Raw genomic sequence first — 13,768 nt, 5'->3', positions numbered from 1 at the left:
CTCGCAAATATATTAAAGCTGCCTTAAGGTGCCTTTAGCAGGCAACGCCATGGCGGGAGCAACGCCAGCAGCACCAACGGACGCGTACACGCGTAACACTTTCGATACCGTTATCACGAGCGCCATTGCCGAGCGCTTCCTGCCGCCAATCTCGAGTCAGTGTTCCTTTATACGGCTAGCGATATGCGTTTGCTTCGCTAGGCTCGTTCGTTTCGTAAAATAAAACGAGGAGAAGAGAGATGTAAAGTCTCAAATATAATGTCCTTTCCTTTTTTCTTCTTTTGTTTTTTTTTCTTTTTCTATTTTCTTTTCGAAAACGTTCTCCTTTCGCGCGTACGAATGACGCGTACCATCGTCAACCTTGAATACTCTCTTCGATACCGTTCGAAAATCGACAAGAGAGGAATCGCCTATCGGCGATTTCGTCCTCGTCGATCTCGAGAACGTAACTCCCTTTAATTAATCTCATCGTTGATTATCCCTCCGTCATTCTGACGGAGGAACGGTATAGTAGCGGTTAAACGCTTCTTCGCTCGGCTACTTTCCTTTCGAGATGCCTCATCGATGGTTCGTTTATTTTGCCTGCGGTTCGCGCGTCCGTGCGCACGCCCGTGCTAGCGCACGTGCACCACTGTCTCGTGAATGTTAAGTTCGACGGGTATCCGAGAGCGGCCGTATTTGTAAATAGACGCAACATAGACGTCTTCTTGAATGAAACTCTTAAACCGGTTGTGTACCATTATACTGTCGGCGCGAGCGTGCCGCTTTACCCGGGCACCCGGTGACTTCGACGAGCGCACAAGGAGCGCGCAAGGAGCAGCTGAGCGTAGGGAGCGCAGAGGAATCGGTGGTCCCCTCCTACGTCCGACGCGACGCGACGCGACGCGACGCGATCCGACGCTAGTTCCGATCTTCTCTCGACGATTCCTACGGTCGTCATCCGATATCTATCCTCCTTATCGTTGATCGCCCAAAAACCACTTTGTCCGACTCGAGTGAGACCTCTTGGAAAATTTCCTTTACGGTTCAATGATCTCTCCGAGCGAGGAATTCGCTTTTTCACCGTTTCTCTTTTTCTTCTTTCCCTTTCTCGACGACGCGCTCAACTACGTCTAAGAGAACATGCGAAAACGCCGGAACGATAATGAGCAGGAAAGATTTTCGCGCACACAGACGCATACGGATATATCGTATATAGGCGGATGACAAATGAACGCTCCTGCGATGAGGAACGTGCGCTTTGTCGATTATAACTTGTCGGTGGGTATTCAGACGGATGCCTGCAATTACGAGCGACACGACCTACGACAGAGTTCTCCTCCTCCTCTCCCTCTTATGCATCCTCCTTTGCGATGTTTTCTCCTCCGTCGAAGAAAAGACGCGGCGAATGCAACTTTGACCTCTCGTTGCTCCTCCGATCACCACGTCCGAACTTCTCTCTTACCTTATTCTCCTCCTTCGCATTTCAGTCATTCCAACAGGAGATAACGTTGCGAGAGAACTTTTTCGATATATTCAAATGAAAAATTTCTAAGACGAATTGTTTTCGATTATAATACGTCCTTGAACCATTAGGCTCGGCTTCGCGTCGAAAATTCTTTTCGTTTCGAAAAGAATTTTAGTCGTTGCCGAGAGAGATGGAGAGAGATAAAGAGAGAGACGGACGGACAGACAGGTAGAGAGGGAGGGAGAGAGAGAGAGAGAGAAGAGGTAAAAGAAAAAATATAACGACTCACGGTCCTACCTCTTAGAAAACGTCGTTCTCTCTCTCTCTCTCTCTCTCTTTCTTCTCTCTTTCTCTCGTTTCTTGATCCTCCCACGCACTTACGTGCAGCCACCCACGCTGTACATACGCGGTGCGACAATCGACGCGTTTCCCACGAAAAAGACGCGGGACAAACTCTTCTCGTTGATTCCTAAGGAAAAGAGAATCGTCGTCGTCGATCGAAATAATAGCTATCTGTCGCACCCATACGAAGAATCTTCTCTCTTGTTGGAAAACATCTCTTTTCTGGAGCGTGTGTTAACCGAGCCCAACTTCAAATACGATCTTTGAATGCTTCCCTGAACAGGGGCGCATCGCACGAAGCCGCCCGAGGCTATCTTCTCTCGCTGGGTGCCCATTTTTCACGAGTCTCTCTCTTTCTCTTTCTTTCCTTCCTTCTCAGTCCCTCTCTATCTTCTTCTCTTTTTTCCTCTTTTAATTCCATCTCTTCCTTTTTCTCCTTTTAATTTCTCTCTTCGTGCACAAGCAGCCTTCCTTCCTTTGGCATCTCTCTCTCTCTCTCTCTCTCTCTCTCCTTCTCACGAAAGATTCACGCACTCCTTCTACCTTTCTCTCTACCCTCCCACCCCTCGAGCTCTTCTCTCGAGTGCTTCGATCCAAGCCCATCTCCCCTTCCTTTTCTCTCTTTCTCTCTCTCTCCCTCCCTCCCACCCCCCCCCTCTCTCTCTCTTTTCTTTCGTCGTAGCGGCGTCTACAACGGCAGCAACAGCAGCAGCAGCAACGACAACAGCCTCCTTCGGTCTCCTCCTCTCCCACCCTCCACAGCCACCGCGTCCACGCAGGCCTCTATTTTCAGGTGTGCGTCCAGTGTGTGAGAAAGGGGGAGAGAATCGTTCGTGTGGATACGGGTCCATCGATGAGTCCGTACCCCCTTAGCGTTTCTTCTTCTTCTCTTTTCGGTCAACGAGAATGAACGAGAGAGAGAAACTGAGGGCCGAAAGACGTTGAGAAAAGAGTAGAATCGTTCTTCGAGTATGGGTATTTGTTTCTTGGTTCCCCTCGAATCCTCCTCCCATAGTCTTTTCCCTGTTCGCAGGTGTCCTTTTTGTAGGCGTTCGGTAAAAAGAAAGAATCTCGCGAACGAATGTCGTTCTACCAAAGTCATCGGAAATACGAATACTCTAAGATTTTCCTTCTTATTCCAATCGAATCGACTTTGTCTCATCCGGACAAAAAATAAAATCGGCCAAAGAAAAGGATGAACGGGATACATTACGAAGCGTACTTTTTCTCATTTTTTTATGATCTCTTTCCACAGTGGTGGAGCTAAGAGGAACGAAGGAGATAAACGAGATGGAAAGAAAGCAAGATTGAGAGAAAGAGAAAGAGACGGAGAAAGAAATATATGTACATGGCTAAGCGACACGATAACGTTCGCCAGTGCGCGCGCGCGCTCATATCCGTCTCTTCGTCCGCCTTGTGGTTCCTCTGGCCAGGTATCCTTCTCAAGGTGGCGATGCGGTGTATAAGTAGGAATAGAAGGCAGAGAGAGAGAGAGAGAGAGAGAGAGAGAGAGAGAGAGATAGGGAAAGGGCGGAAAGGAGGGAGGAACGTAGAAGACACGATAATGCCGGGTGGCCGGAGCCTCGGCCGCTCGACTACCTCGTCGATGACTCGATGCTCTGTTTGTACCTGCGCAGGTCGACGCAGCGATGCGCTCTCTCTCTCTCTCTCTCTCTCTCTCTTCTTGGTCGAGCGAACGCTTCTCTTCGCTGGTTCCTCTCTTTCTCTCTTCGTCTCTCGCGTACGCGTCTCGACTACCTGCGCGTCGGACTCTCTCTTCATTCCACCACTCCATCGACTTTGCTTCTCTCTCGATTGGACTCGTTGGTCCAGCTCCCTCTCTCTCTCTCTCTCTCTCTCTCTCTTTCTCGAACACACACTCACTTAGAAGGAGGTAAGACGTGGAAAAGGGAGATGTAGAAGGGATGCCAAAGAAAAAGGAAATGTAAGAGAGAAGAGGACAGATCGGCGAAGAGCCCTCGGGCCTTGTCTTTCTCTCTCTCTCTCTCCTCTCTCTCTCTCTCTCTCTCTCTCTCTCTCTCTCTCCGTTTCACTTCTCGGTCCCACAGTCGGGGACCATCGCGGTGGAGTGGGAGGATGGAGCAATGTCGGTGTTCACGAAGGAGAGATAGAGATATATCGGTAGAGCGAGAAGGAGAAAGAGAAAGAAAGATGGAGGCGTCGTAGGGTGAACAGGTAAGACAGTGTGCGTGTAAGAGGGAAAGAGGGAAAAAGGAGAGAGAAAGAGAGAGAGAGAGAGAGAGAGAGAGAGAGAGAAAACGAGAAAGAGACGAGAATATGCGAAGAGAAGAGGGGAACGCGCTCGAGATCGGTGGATTTCGTAGGAGCGAGCGAAAGGGAAGACCGTGGTAGAAAGGTGGGAGAGAGAAAGCGAGAGCGTGTGTGTAAGCGAGGGCGAGGAGAGAGGGGAAGGCGAGGAGACACGGAGCTAAGAGCGGGATGCTGGGAGGCGGCGGTGGCGGCGGCCATGTTGCCGTATCCCGAGAGAAGAGAGAACGATCCGAGAGAGCACCGTGAGGCTGCTTCGTTTGTTGCTTGCAGCGGCGGTCCAAACTTTAAGAAGTTTAATTCTCTTTTATACAAACGATCGTCTTTGCCAGTGCGTTGTGTCAAAAATACAAGTATTCCGCGATCCGTATCGTCGTCGCCGTCTCCGTCGCCGTCTCCGTTGCCGTTGCCGTCTGAGTTGCCGTTGCCGTTGCCGTTGCCGTTACCGTCGCCGTCCTCTTCGCAATACTTTTCGTCGCGGCTTCGTCGTTACTGGTCGTACGCACCTTTAGATTAACGTGGTTTCGACGACGACGAGGACGACGACGACGACGACGAGGACGACGACGACGACGAGGACGACGACGACGAGGACGACGACGACGACGACGACGCGTACGCGCGTGTGCCTTCTGTGCTTCTTACATCTTCTCGCGTTTCTTCTATTTCTGGCATGTCTCCCATACTCGAGGAGACCACGGAATAATTCGCGGGAAAACTCTTCTTCTTGCGAAACGCGAAAAAACGCAAAAAGTGCGCGACCGAGAGAAAGGATTCTCCGAGCGGTGATCAAAAAGAGAAAACGAATAAAAGAGGAAAGGTGACGCTATGACGTGCGACAAGTGAATTTCGTGAATCGCTCTGAAGGAAGGACCGGAGGAAGAGGAAGAAGAGATTGAAACTATTTTAGCTCTATTTCGTTCTTTCGTTTGTGTACGCGAAAAGGATCACCCTCCGACGGGATGCCCAATCTCGAAAGAAAGGTCCTTCGATAGCACGACGTTTACATCGCACTAGCGAATTCGCGAAAGAAGAAACGACGCCGATGGACACTATTATCCGCTGAGATGTGATCCAGAATACCGCTGGGACGCTCGGTAGTTTGTAGTTGGTCCCCCGTTCCCCTTTTACCGCCCCCTCACCCCACCACCCCACACGACTTATCACCTACTACCTCGCGCTCTCTTTCCCTCTCTCCCTCTCTCTCTCTCTCTCTCTCTCTCTATCTATCTATCTATCTATCTATCTATCTATCTATCTATCTATCTGTCTCTCTCCCTTCTTTCCATCTTTTTATCCTGCCTCCAACGCCCTCCTGCCCCTTTACAACGATAAACGTAACCTCACCGATGCCACAACGTACGACGATCGAATCGATTTTCACTCGGATTCGGCGAACGCGCTTGAATTCGTGACGCCGGTTCATCATCTCCCGCCTCTTCTAAATGCACCTTGGACGAGTGAGTATTCGCTGTAACGTTCCTATTTATCCTATCATTTTTCCATCTCATTTTCAATCATTCTCTCTCTTTCTCTCTCTCTCCCTCCCTCTCGGCGCTTTCGTCCGTGGTATATCGTAGACGGCGTTGCGCAAGTGAGCCGATCTTTTGGAGCCTCTCTTCTGAGTCGGATGGAAGTTACCTGCGCGATGACGTGCAGGTGACGCGGAGGTCACCTGTCGGTAGACAGGTAGATATATTCCGAGAAGGTTGCCGAGGAGAATCGTATCGTTAAAATCCTTTTCATGTTGGATTATTGCGGCATAGGCCGCGTTAAACGTCAGGAAATTCAATATCCGATGGACAATCTTATTCCAGCGGGCAAGTGTCAAGATGCCGAGCAGCGTTTACGATTTTATTTTCACGAGATGTAAAAAAACGTAAATAAAGATTTGGTTTCGAACGATTCGACGAAAAGACACGACACGTATTGATTTTCTCTTTCCATTTCGTTTCGACGAGCAACGAGAATTCGGTGAAGGAAAGAGAGAGGGCTGTTTGGGAAGCTTCTCGAACGGTCCACGGTGTCTCCTCGCTCGTCTCCACCGTCTTCCTACGCGAACAAGTGCTAATCGCTTAACCCATCGTCCGCGTTCGTTCGAACGACGAACCGCGATACAAGGAGTCATTCGAGCTGCCTAAACTTCTCACTAATTCTCACTTTTCGTAGCACTGAACAAGACCACGTATATACGTATATATACGTAGGGCACGAAGGAAAATTTAACGCACTAGACTTTGTCGCGGAATCTCCGCTCGTGCGTTATGTTCTGATCGCGTGTCATGTAGAGCCGTATTCTCGCAGTACTCGTCGAGAAGTATCATCCTCTTTGTATTACCACGACGGCGTCTTCTGTCTCCGGAGGTAGCGTCCACTGACGCGAGGCGAGGGCGTACAGGTACTTGAAATACAAACGGACCCACGGAGGTGGGTCCAATCTGATCCAGAGTTCTCTTTGAGAATCAGGTTAGACCGGCCGAACCTGCTCCTCTGGCTTCTCGTCTCTGGTCCGCGGTTGTATACCGGCCCCATGTAGCTACTCCTTCTCCCCGGTCGCCCCAATCTCCTTCTTCCGCGTAGTAGGTAGGCACCTACCTACCTACTTTCCGCTGCCCTGTTCTTCTTCCTTCTCTCTCTCCTCTCTCTCTCTCTCTCGCGAGCGAGCGAGCGTCGTTTATAAGGAATTTGTATAAGAGAGTATATGCTAACGAAGAAGGAAAAGATTACTTGTTTTAAAGCGGAGAAGGAATGAGAGAAAAGTAGAGAAAGACGGAGACAGAGAGAGAGAGAGAGAGAGAGAGAAAGAGAAAGAAAACTTCCTCGTTACATCTATTATTACACCTGTCTATTCGTCGGAGCAGCGCCCGCAAGCTGAATTCCAGTTTTGCGCGCTCGCCCGCCCTCCTCCAACGTCGAGCAACGGGAGCACGTGGAAGTGTAGTAGATGGAGGTGGACGAGCCGGAGAAGAGCGAACTGACTGGTTTTACCAACTTCCACCTGGTCGGGAGACGTCGAAGACGTAGAATTCGTGGTGTCTGACTGGTTTGGTCAGCATCCAAGGATTCTTGTCTGGCATTCACGTGATAGGTGAATAATGTCGAACCCGCTCCTCTGGATTCTTACTTCCTATCAGCTGTTACCCGCTCGAACGCGTACCATCCTTTTACTTTCTTTCACCCTTTTCTCTCCTCTTCAATGACTGTATATTCTAAGGTCACCGCAAAGTTGATCCTTTAAACGTTTAGCCTTAATAATTAATTCGATCGAATAGAAATAAACACACAGGGAGACTAGTACCGAAGAAGGACGCACGTATATGTACGTCTGATCTTTTTTTTATTTTTCTTTCCAGATCCCAACCGCCCGAGCCTCTTCTTCTTCTTCTTCTTCTTCTACTACTACTACCACTACTACCACTACTGCTATCATTACTACTGCTACTGCTGCTGCTGCTGCTACTACTACTAGTACTACTACTACTACTACTACCACTACTACTACTACTACTACTACACTACTACTACTACTACTACTAACGACGTGCCATATACACATAGTAACCTGTGATACGCTATCTCATGCCAAGAAGTACTCCTACCGGTTAGACGTACGTAGATATCTAGTCGAAGATTAGCCGGAATCGCGACTAGAGGAAAACGGACGAGGAGAAGAAGAAGAAGAAGAGGGAAGAGACGATCGAGACGCTATCGATAGCGAAGGGCAGAAGAAGATCGGATCGAAGAACATATATAGGACGTCACGATACGACGAGGAAGAAGAATCAGAGGAGAGTGCAGGAGAATGTCCACGTGCACCGACGAAGGTGACACCGCACCCCTGCACATGCAGGAGGCTCTGTCTCCGGTTAGTCCTCGTAACATCCTCTATCATCAACATTTTTTCCACATTCTTTTCCAATTTTGCATCCATTCGCTTGTGTCGTAAAACTATTGTACGTAAAACGTACGTACAATAGTACGTTGAAGGCCGTTGAACTCGTTAACGACAGCATATTATCAGTCTGTCCCTTGGGATTCCCGTTGGATTCACGGTACGCAATCATACTTCAGGGTCGTTCGTTCGTTCGTTCGTTCGTTCGTTCGTTCGTTCGTTCGTTCGTTCGTTCGTTCGTTCGTTCGTTCGTTCGTTCGCTCGTTCCTTCGTCCGGGGGTCATCCCTTGACCTCCCTCCATTTTCTCTTTCCGAGTCCGTACCACCCGTTGAGCAAAATAACGAGTATAGCCGACCGCAAGATTATTGCCAGTTGTGTTGTTCCGCTCGGAACAGAACTTCTGGAACGACCCTGAGATGCCAAGATGGTACGAGTAATGTACACGAGTCTGCTCGAGGACCTCAAAGATCCTCTCACCACGATCGTCTCTCCGCTTGGACATGTTTAATCGACGCCCGAATCTCTTTGGACGTTCGCATTTTCCATTTTCTAAGTATTTATAGTAGTACGTCGTTTTTACATCGATAAAAAAAAGAAAAGAAAAAGAAAAAAGAAAACGTCGATTTCCACGAGCAAAAAATCGGTGGTCGTACAACGAACTTGCTCATTTTCATAAGCGTCATAATTGTAAAAAGAGAAAAAGACTTGACGCAAAAAAGTTTGTCTTCATTTGTGACCTATCGATCGAATGATCGATCGAAGATCAAATCGTGTTAAGGACGAACATTTTTTGTTGTCGAGCTTAAAAGGATGACGCGCTCATAGGAAAATCGTGCGCGGATGATCGCGCTCGCTTACGTGATCGGCTTTAGAAACGCTCTTTATAGAGAAAAGAAAATGAAGAGAAAAGAGAAAAAAAAAAAAAAGAAAAAAGAAGGAAGAGCGTTCATTAACGAGCCTTCGACGCGTTGAGATCGGTGCGATTAGAACATCTCCCGCGATTATTTCTAAACGTGCGTAGCGTACGAACCGTACTATAAATCAGTGGTTTTCAAACGCACCTTCGAAAAATGTCACGCTCGCGTGCAAAGCGACGCTCGTTCTTGAGACGCGTCGATCTATCCGGACATTTAATAACGATCGATGCCTTCGTCCCTTACGATAAGTAAATAAATTTTTTTTTGAGAATGTCTAGTAAACGATAGCTCGTTTCTATTTCTTTCCTCATCAGTCATTTGTATCGTTCATTTTTACGTGCTCTCTTCGAAAGGATCTCCCGTAGAGGACTTGGCTGGTACTTTGAAAACCACTGCCATAAATGCATCTCGTTTTATATTATTAACTTCTATCACCGGTGGACGAACGCGCCGGAGAAGGATCGTTAGAGTACGAGGTACGTAGTCTCATTGTGCACCTCATCTCGTGTTGTCTCGAACGCCAGTTTGACTTTTTTACGCTTGAGCAAGAGAGTAAAATAAAATGAGAAAGGATGGAAGGAAGGGGAAGAGAGAGAGAGGGAGCGTAATGACTATTTGGCGTTGGGAGCAGAGCGACTAACAAGAAAGAAATAGCGAAGAGTCGCCGAGGAGACAGAGTGGAGAACATCCGGCGAACATCCGGGAAACATCCCTCTCGTAGAAGCTCGCGCGAGTGAAAGAAAAGCTTCTTAACGATTCCACGTATCTTGGTCTTCTCTTCTTCGAGGATAGCCACGCGTTGTTTCACGCAGCTGCGTTCTACCTTTTCTCGATCGGTAAGGATCGCACGTACGGAACGAGAACGAGACGAGAGGAGGAAAGGAGCCCGGAGCGAGGAGGTATCTTTCGCGATATGGCCGAGCTCTTTCTCTCTCTTCTGAGAGTTTTCTCTCTCTCGCGCACGGAGCACTCTGCTTCCAGAGGCCAATTAATTGTTATTATGAAAAAGTTTTTGCGCCTTAACGGAAATTCATCCCTTTCTTTCATGTCTAACAGATTTGATCGACCTTTTTGTATACGAATTTTCTATCGAATGAATTCTATTCCGCCATTGGTATTAAGTTTGCACAATCGTTTGATTTATCGATCGATTGACTTTCGACCCTTGGCAATGCGAAAACCGTACTTTCTCGCGTCGCCCGTTAAGAGTTAAAAAATGTTAAACGAGATCCCCAGAGTCCCGTGGCGAGAATCGCATTCGATGTAGGTGAACGAAACGGAAGCACAGCAGGTACCGCGAAACAATATTTCGTATCGAACCGAGTAACGAGAAGAGAGCCACCTACCTCCGCGCGTACGCATAAAACATGTCATAAAAATTGAACGCGGCGAGTACGAGATCGGCAGTCCGGTTCTTCCGACGAACTCGACTCTTCGTCGGTCCAAGAAAGAAAAAGGGGAAAAAAAAAAGAGAAAAGAAAAGAGTGGGAGTCACGTTGAATTTCAAAGTCAAGGCCGCGCATTGGATTTAGAGCGGAGAGCAATTAAAGACATACGGAGAGATCTTTCCTATCTTAAAATTCAAAGACGACCGTAAAGAAAATTTATCTGGCAATCCTCGTTCGAGTCGTTTACTTTCATAGAGACGAGGCATCCGCGTCGAGCGCGGATGATTCGCAATATCGTTAATTACCTTAATGGACGTGGTGGGAGGTACACAGAGGTACACGTAAGATACTTAATAACGCTATCGCGCTTCTCTCCCTCGACTCGAAGATACAAAGTCGATAGACGGAGGGAACGTTCCTTATTTAGCGAAAAAAGGAGATAAAATCTAAGTAGCTAGCCCGGTGAACGGCCAATTCTCTTTGGTCATCGCCAAAGTTATCGCGGGACGATACCGCGCGATCGTTTGATCTTTCGTGCGTGTATTTAGAGGAACACCGACTGGAACTATTAATTATTATTACTGGGTAGATGAGTTACGAGTCGAAAGGTAATGAGTCGCGAGTTTCGGACTAGCGTCGTGTTCGACGTTATTAATATAATTTCTATCAGCTCCGGTAAGATAGATCTACACGAGTACACGTCATTCGTCGAAATGTTAAGAGGGGTTATAAGAGAAGGCAAACACCTACGTGCGTACGTGGTAGCAGTGGTAGCGTATGCACGGTGGGTGTCGTAACCGCGCCGATTAATAAATTTCCCTTTTCCTTGGTAATTAGCTTAGATCTTTATCGCGGCGTCTAAACGCTCGAACGAGATATTCAACGAGATATATACAATTTTCCGATACTCCTCGACGAGTTACGTCCAACCCTCTCTGTATGTGTGCATAGGTGCAGGAGGGACCCGTGTCGCCGGCATCCTCTTCCCTAAGCAATCAAAATCAAAACGAAAACGATCAACAACAGGTTTTACTGGCGACGATGCAGCCGGTGAACGTGTTAGATCTACACGAACCTCCGGCTGTGCATCCGCTTCATCCGAAGTATCATCATCACCATCACCACCGTCACCATCATCATCACCATCATCATCATCATCATCAACAGCAGCAGCAGCAGCAGCAGCAGCAGCAGCAGCAGCAGCAGCAGCAGCAGCAACAACAACAACAACAGCAGCAACAGCAGCAGCAACAGCAACACGGTATTAGCGGGGATCCGGAGGACGTGCAGCAACGTGGTACGAACGGAGCGGAGGATCCGGACGGTCGAGTTACGCCGGTAACAGAAACGACTGGTGGAAATCCAACGTTGGCCGTCGGCGAGCACAAGATGATAGATCTTATTTACAACGATGGGCAAAAGACGGTGATGTACACCCACGACAAGGAGATAATATACGAGAATGAGGCCGATCGAGTTCAAGTGGTCGAGTATCCACCACCCCCGCCGTCGCCACCTTCGCCCTCGCCGCCCTCGGTCGTCAGCAGAACCGGACTACTACCGCCGACTTGCGTAGCACCAAGAACAGGGGCTGGTGCGACCGCAGCGGCTCTTCATCTTCATCACTATCCTCAATTGCAGTTGCAACACGAGGACGAGCTACCGAGCGTTCGTCACACCGTAACCGCCACCGCGCCGAATTGCGGAACCGCCACCACCACCACGACCGTTCTCGTCCTTTCCGAGCTCGTAGCCGCCGATCCGGCAGCCGGTGCTGCCGCCGCTCAGCAGCTCACGCTAACGGCCGCGGCCGCTGCGGCTTCTCTTCGCGCTGGGTGAGTTTAATATATATTTTTCAAAGATCAATTGTAAATCTCATCGATTCATACTTTAGAATGATTAACAGCTTCGTTTAGATGTGTCCCTCTTCTCCTCGGGACGCGGAGGAGGCTTGGTAGAGAGTTTCGAAAGGTCGAACCATAAAAATGGGAGAAGAAGGAAAATGTCAACGTACGCTTAACGCCAGAGCCGGGTGTACTCTCGCGCGTACTTTGTCGGCGTAACTCGCGTCACGGATCTCGTCCGAGGCGAAAATTATAATCATGGATTTTTACGAAGCCACCTGAATAACTAAGACCGACCGATAGGCTCGCATAAAGACGGCTATTGTTTTGAGACGAGGCGTGGCGAGGAGGCGATGGGTAGATCATCGCGTGCCATTTCATTTCAATTGATTTCCCGAAGAATGAAAAATAAATAGTTGAATTAAGAGAACGAGAACAGGAAAGAGGACGGGGAGGGGGAGGGGGAGGAGGAAGGAAAAGGCGTAAGCGAGTAGACGGTAGCAAAGTTCGACGGCACGATATAATAAAAAATCTCAGGGACACGCCGAAAGATAGGCGTAGAACGTTACGTTGCATCGAGCGCTGCCGGGCACTGTTATCGGCCGCGTGTATCGGTTTGTCGACCAATTAAAAATGATCGTGCACACCTACTCGCGTGCACGCGTGGTCCAGCGACTGCCGCGTCGGCAGTCTACGCGGATAAGTCACGTTGCTACGCAGAATTTATTATTACTGCGCTCGTCTATACTGCACTCGTGCGTGCATACTCTGGTAGGTACATGTGTAAGATCGCTAATGCGCGCACGTACGCACGTACATACATACGCGACTGACTTTTTCGCGTATTGCCTTTCTTCATGGTTGTACACACCTATCTCTATAGGAGAATCGAGGAGAATATAGCCGAGCCAATAACCATTAACCACGCACGCACTCTTGTCCGTTTCTTCTCTCTCTCTCCCTCTCTCTCTCTCTCTCTCTCCCCCCTCTCTTTTTCTCGTTGTTTGTCTGTAACTTGGCTCGATCGCGCCACCTTGCTCTTTTGCAATAAATAAAAATGAACGGCAATTAATCGACCGCGCGAATGCTCCAAGAGACCTTGGGGGCCACGAAAACAACCAAGCTCTAGAGCTCATTCTTTCGTTCTCTTTTCCTCTCTCTCTCTCTCTCTCCCGCATGCAGATCTTTTATAAATCAGATGTTTGATCGTTGCTCCGTCGCCCATCTAAACTTCTTCCAAGTCAAATTTTAGATTCGTCTCTTTCTTTTTTTCTCCCTCGTACCTCGCATGGATCGTTGGGAGGAATAAACCTTCTCGAGATCATTCGAGCGGATTGGTCCATCTTAAGTCGAAAGATATCTCGAGCCTCGAATGGTTTATCGTAAAAGACGTGTAAACGTCGACGCGAGGAACTTGGTGCGTGCTTAAGCCTTGGAATAAGTAGCTTAACGATGATTTCATTTTTTTGCTTTCTTTCGGGACGAAAGGGACGTCGAGAAATCAGGGAGAACCGCGATCGAGGTCAATTTTAATAATCCGATGTTCATCGAACACCTTTCACAGAAGCACACAAACTTGAACTTAATCGTTTCGCTATCATTTCCGTCCATCCAGAGAAATACTATTCGCGCTCGTATATCATCGAGA

The 13,768-nt window shown here is 48.4% G+C and overlaps 1 protein-coding gene across 6 annotated transcripts in view; it reads left to right on the top strand.

The window, feature by feature from the left end:
- Positions 1 to 4,277: 4,277 nt before the first annotated feature.
- grh (grainy head) overlaps positions 4,278 to 13,768 on the top strand; it is a 62,788-nt gene continuing 53,297 nt past the window's right edge. For 2 of the 6 annotated variants that reach the window (XM_035874884.2, XM_035874882.2), the window contains exons 1-3: positions 4,279 to 5,538; positions 7,432 to 7,943; positions 11,228 to 12,111. In XM_035874884.2, coding sequence (XP_035730777.1) covers positions 7,881 to 7,943; positions 11,228 to 12,111 — 947 coding nt within the window. In that variant the 5' untranslated portion in view covers positions 4,279 to 5,538; positions 7,432 to 7,880. Of the gene's footprint in view, positions 5,539 to 6,939; positions 7,167 to 7,431; positions 7,944 to 11,227; positions 12,112 to 13,768 lie in introns of all 6 variants that reach the window. The other 4 variants (XM_085664467.1, XM_035874883.2, XM_085664469.1 and 1 more) reach the window with 4 other exon arrangements.

Source organism: Vespa mandarinia, unplaced genomic scaffold, assembly GCF_050613455.1.
Source record: "Vespa mandarinia isolate Hongniang unplaced genomic scaffold, ASM5061345v1 scaffold_59, whole genome shotgun sequence".
NCBI classification, from domain to species: Eukaryota; Metazoa; Arthropoda; class Insecta; order Hymenoptera; family Vespidae; genus Vespa; species Vespa mandarinia.
Note: the sequence above shows the minus strand (reverse complement) of the source record. Positions and strands in the feature narration are given on the sequence as shown.